At 36.3% G+C, this 6,000-nt stretch overlaps 1 protein-coding gene and 1 long non-coding RNA gene across 2 annotated transcripts in view; one reads left to right on the top strand and one right to left on the bottom strand.

The window, feature by feature from the left end:
- LOC123024302 overlaps nt 1–149 on the bottom strand; it is a 451-nt gene extending 302 nt beyond the window's left edge. The window contains exon 1 of the long non-coding RNA XR_006414895.1: nt 78–149. This is a non-coding gene — a long non-coding RNA (uncharacterized LOC123024302). The remainder of the gene's footprint in view (nt 1–77) is intronic.
- CPS1 (carbamoyl-phosphate synthase 1) overlaps nt 1–6,000 on the top strand; it is a 173,081-nt gene that overhangs the window by 136,982 nt on the left and 30,099 nt on the right. Inside the window, exon 31 of the mRNA XM_044431870.1 lies at nt 5,908–5,997. Coding sequence (XP_044287805.1) covers nt 5,908–5,997 — 90 coding nt within the window. The remainder of the gene's footprint in view (nt 1–5,907; nt 5,998–6,000) is intronic.

The raw sequence follows: 6,000 nt of genomic DNA, 5'->3' as shown, positions 1-6,000 counted from the left end.
CTTAACGTCCCTGATAGCCACGATGGGGTGGTCACTGACCTCGAGCCAGACATCCTGGAATGTGAAGTCAAATGGACCTTAGGAAGTCTGAGCAACAACAAAGCTAGTGGAGGTGACAGTATTCCAGCTGAGCTATTCAAAATCTTAAAAGACAATGCAGTAAAGTGCTACACTCAATATGCCAGTGAATTTGGAAAACTCAACAGTGGCCACGGGATTGGAAAAGGACAGTTTACATTCCCATCCAAAGAAGGGCAATGCCAAAGAATGTTCAAACTACCTCACCATTGCACTCATTTCACATGCTAGCAAAGTTATGCTCGAAATCCTATAATCTATGCTCCAGCAGTATGTGGACCGAGAACTACCAGAAGTACAGACAGGATTCCGAAGAGGGAGAGGAACTAGAGATCAAATTGCCAACATATGCTGGATCATAGGGAGCTAGGGAGTTCCAGAGAAACTTCTACTTCTGCCTCATTGACTATGCTTAAAGCCTTTGATCGTGTGGATCACAACAAATTGTGGCAAGATGGGAGTACAGACCATCTTATTTGTCTCTTGAGAAACCTATATGTGGGTCAAGAAGCAACAGTGAGAACTGGACATGGAACCACTGATTGGTTCAAAATTGAGGAAGGAGTTCGGCAAGCCTGTATACGGTCACCCAGCCTACTTAACTTATATGCAGAGCACATCATGAGAAGGGCGGGGCTAGATGAATCACCAGTTGGAATTAAGATTGCTGGGAGAAATATCAACAACCTCAGATATGCAGATGATATCACTCTCATGGCAGAAAGTGAAGAGGAACTAAAGAGCCTCTTGATATGGGTGAAAGAGGAGAGTGCAAAAGTTGGCTTGAAACTAAACATCAAGAAAACTATGATCATGGCATCCAGTCCTATCACTTCCTTGGAAATAGATGGGGAAGAAATGGAGGTAGTGACAGATTTTATTTTCTTGGGCTTCAAGATAACCACAGTTGGGGACTGCAGCCAAGAAATTAAAAGACACTTCCTCCTGGGGAGGAAAGCTATGGCAAATCTAGACAGCATAGTAAAAAGCAGACGCATCACCCTGCCAACAAAAGTGTGTATAGTCAAGGCTATGCTTTTCCCAGTTGCAATGTACGGCTGTGAAAGCTGGACCATAAGGAAAGCTGAGCGCCGAAGAATTGAGGCCTTTGAATTGTGGTGCTAGAGGAGACTCTTGCGAGTCTCTTGGACCGCAAGGCGATCAAACCGGTCGGTCCTAGAGGAGATCAACCCTGACTGTTCTTTAGAAGGCCAGATAGTGAAGATGAAACTCAAATACTTTGGCCACCTATTGAGAAGGAAGGACTCACTGGAGAAGAGCTTAATGCTGGGAACAATAGATGGCAAAAGACGAAGGGGACGGCAGAGGATGAGGTTGCTAGATGGAGTCACTGAAGCAGTTGGTGTGAGCTTAAGTGGACTCTGGGGGATGGTGGAGGACAGGAAGGCCTGAAGAAATGTTGTTCGTGGGGTTGCAAATGGTCAGACATGTTTTCGTGACTAACAACAGCAACAACAAAAAGGTGGTTGCAAGAGGGTTAAGTATGAAAGAAGCTTATAATTTAAGAAAACAAAGAATTAAACAAGTGAAACATTTGGAAAGAAAAATTAAAAAGTCAGAGAAAAATATATAGAACATAGGGACATAAATATCTTAGCTGTAATTGAAGCTAAAAGAGAAGAATTGCAAAATATTGAAAATACCAAGAAGTGCAATATAGTTGAAAAGGGAACACTTTGAATTTAGTAATAAGAATTCAAAGTTATTGGACAGACCCACAGAACAAAAGAAAGCTAAACATTTAATTGGGATAGTTAAGGGTTAGAGTGGTAAAAAGGTGCAATTTAACAAAATAAAAATGGGAGTATTTTATAGATTTTTTTCTAAGTTGTATTTGGTCAGAAAATTGCATTGGATAAAATTAGAACATATATAGAGAAGAATGTTGGGAATAAATTGCAGCAGAGGAATAGGTAGTTGATAGAACAATCTGTTAGAGATGAGGACAAAGAAGATATTATTGGTAAACTAAAAGTAGGAAAACCTTCTGGGACAGATGGTTTAGGTCCAGAGTATTATAAAACTTTTTTCGAGATGTTGATTTCAAAATTAAAATCTCTGTTTAATAAAATATTGGAAGGAGGAAAGATACAATTATCTTGGAAGTACTCTTCAATAGTTTTAATTTCAAAACCTAATAAAGATTTGACAGTCCTTGGAGCCTATTCACCTATATCCTCGATAACTGGGATACAAAAATTTTTACAGTAATATTTACAAAGAGGATGAGTAACTTTATATATAAATACATTAATATGGATCAAAGTGGTTTTGTAATAGGGAGTCAGATGGCAGATTTGTCTAGAAGTGTATTAAACATTATTGACCATATACATAAGGAAAATTTAAAAGCTGGCATAATAATATTTCGTATCTTCAAAGCTTTTGATTGTGTGGAATGGCCAACAATAAAGATATTAATAGAAATACAGGAATTTGGTCCACAATTTAGAAATACAATAAATTAATTATACTCAGAAAATTATGCAGTGGTAATAGTGAATGATGCTATACTGGAACAAATATTCATAGACTGAGGTAGTAGACAGGGATGCCCCCTCTCTCTGATATTTGCTTTAATTATACAACTGCTAGCAAATATTATTAGAAATGATAATTTAATAAGAGGATTTGAGAATAAAATTAAGTTTAGTTTATTTGCTAATTACACTTTATTAACAATAAAGGATCCAGTTAAGGCTATGAATCAGATTAAAACACATTTAGTAGAATCTGGAGAAACAATGGGTTTACAAGTAAACTGGGACAAATTGGAAATGATGTACTTTAATTGTAATAAAGTAGAAAAGGATAAGATTAGGAACAAGTTAGAAGTCAAGATATGTAAAACTATCAAGTATTTTGGTATAAATATAAAAAATGGATGTTTTAATAATATTTTATTATATATTTAATATTTTTATAATAAGAAAATATTTTTGATAAATTAAAATGTGAAATGAAAGAGAAAATGAATGGATTTAGGAAGATTGGTTTGTTGTGGGTGGGTAGAATAATGGTATTTAAAATGAAGATTTCACCTGAGATAAATGTCTTAGTTATGATGTTGCCAATTAAGATAACAGAGAAAGATTTGAAAGAATGGCAAAATATGATTAATAAATGTTGTAATGGGGTTAAAGTCAGGATTAATTTAAAAAGACAGTATATGTTCCAGAAAACAGGAGGTCTGGGTATTCCTAATGTGAAGTTTTATTACATAGCAAATCAAGTGTGGCATATATTGGATATTATACTACAGCCCATTAATATAATATGAAGTAAACTAGAATTTCAATATGTTGTTGTGAGGTCGTAACTCACGTCTCCAATTAACTCACACAGCAGCCGGTCATAAAACTAAAGACTTTTATTGCTGCTTTCTACAAGATTTACGATGCAACAGATAAGCTCTAGCAGAGAGCTCCTAGCAACACAGTTGCCCTCTCCTTTCTGAAGTATCTGAGAAGCCCACGTGGGATTAGATTTTCCTGTCATGTCTTTCCACTTGTGGGTGGGACAAACCTCTGTCCTGTATTCTCAATAGGTCCAGACGCAACTGATCTAGATGCCTTAAACTCCTCCTAAGTTGGGCATTTGCCAAATTCACTGTTATGTCTTCTTGTTCTCCTGAACTCTGCCCAGCAGCTTCAGAGTCAGGAGGCGGGGGGGGGGGGGCAACTTGTTCAGTCACCTCAGAGACAGGATGGGGAGAAGCTACTCATTCAGAAGCCTCACAGTCAGGCTGTGGGGAGGCTACTTGCTCAGCAGTCCCATAGTCAGGCTGCAGGGGGCCCTTTTGGGCACTGGGCCCCAAGTATAAGTCCCCTTGTTCCAATGCCTGATTCTCATTGTGAATGTTTGACTCTTTCTCACGAGTCGACATCTCTGTCAAGCTGTCAGGCACAACATATGTTGAGGGATCCTTATTAAATGTTTTTCTTCAACAGGATAATAAAAATATTATTAAAAAGATAGAAAACCTCCTTTTAAAGAATGTGGTCAGAATTTGGAGTAGATACGGAGATATATTTGTGCCATCTGTTTTGTCGTTGTATCCAATTACAAAATTAAAAAGATTTCCACAGAATTTGAGGTGTAGCTTGGGGAAAACATTGAAGAATAAACATACTATTAAGTTAAACACTTGCTTGGAGAAAATGAAGAATAAAGAAAAGATACAGGCAATATTAGGAGACAGAAATTTAACTTGGAATAATATACTTCAATTAGATCAATGGACTAAAGATTGGTTGAAATAAAATGGCAAATATAGAGAACATGCTAAATTTGAAGATATGATTGTACAGAAAGAAAAACAAGATAATATGTGGATGAGAGGAATGACAAGTAAAATTTATAACATATTAGAAGAAGGGATGGACCAAAGTGTCTTGGAAAATATATTTAAGAAGCTATATTAGTAATGAAAAATTGAGAAATATGTGGGAGAATCTTAAACTGTATCTGTACAAGAATTAAAGAAAACTTTTACAAATTAGTTTGGAAATGGTACCTAACTTGGGTAAAATTGAATTACATAAATGATAAATATTCCATTATATGCTGGAGATGTAACTGGGAAATGGGTACATATTTCCATATGTGATTGGAGAGTAAACATATTAATAATTTTGGCTTTAAAAGAAATTAGTAAAATACTGAATCTAAATATTGAAGTAGACCCTGGACTAGTGTCTTGTCATTATTTAGAGAACAAGTAGGACATAAAAACAGAGCAAGTCAGAAGGGATCTCCCCGGCTATCTAGTCTGACCCCCAGCTCCAGCCATGACATGCGTACCATGTCTATGTCCAGCCTATTCTTAAACATCCAAGAATTGATAACAAATTTAGTAACAGCAGTATGATTAATAATAGCAAGGAACTGGAAGATAAAAGGTGACTATCAGATAAATGACTGGTATAAAGAAGTCTGGAATATAGCTATTAATAAGTTACCTTGAGATATTAAGTGGAAAAAAGACTTGATAAGTAAAAATAAATTTGAAGATATTTGAAGACCGCTTATTGAATGTGCTTCAATCCAGAGAAAGGAGGGTGTGCCACTGCAAGATTCCATGCTGCTCTTGGAATCAGACTGGGGGCCACCTGAATAAATACATGATTTTACCCTAAGTAACATGCATCTGTTGGTCTTGGTGGAAGATAGCACATTATTATTGTAATGTTTAGTCATGATCATCATTAATAATTTTATTATTTGTATTGCTTTATATTTGTGTAGACTATGAGTTTTGTTTTTTAAAAAAACAAATAACTATAAACATTAACAAAAAAAACCCCAAGATAATAATTAAATAATCAGTTCAGTTGTTGCTGCCTTTAGACAAGGTACTTGGTGGTGTTTGGGTGACTATCTATATCCCTTGCTCATCTTAGTTAATTATTATAATTATGACTTATTGAATCAGATGGGAGCAGGTCTTTTTCATGTTTCCTTGAGAGGAAGTGGTCCCACACATCTTGAAGTACCATCAACAGCTCTATTTTTCCTTGTTATTTGAGTCACAAGTGGCTGTGGATGTACTGAACTTGTGCCAGGATTCAAAAGTGGATTGGATGAGGGCCAACAAATTGAAATTGAATTCTGGCAAGATGGAAGTTCTGTGGACAGGGAGGTGGTTGCAGAAAGACTCTGAAGATGTACAAGAAGTCAAATTTGGGCTTTTAGTGTATTTGCACTTACTCTGTTTCTCAAGAAGCCTGTTGTTGTCAGTCCTTTCCAGTTTAAGACTTTTGGGGAAGAGATTGTATTCATAAATACATGTTCTGTTTATTCTCACAGGTGAAAATTGCAACCAGTAAGATTGCTGATGCCTTTGCTATTTCTGGACCATTCAACATTCAGTTTCTCATCAGAGGAAACAATGTGTTGGTG

This window comes from Varanus komodoensis, unplaced genomic scaffold (genome assembly GCF_004798865.1).
Source record: "Varanus komodoensis strain SLA01 unplaced genomic scaffold, ASM479886v1 scaffold23, whole genome shotgun sequence".
In the NCBI taxonomy this organism is placed as follows: domain Eukaryota; kingdom Metazoa; phylum Chordata; class Lepidosauria; order Squamata; family Varanidae; genus Varanus; species Varanus komodoensis.
Note: the sequence above shows the minus strand (reverse complement) of the source record. Positions and strands in the feature narration are given on the sequence as shown.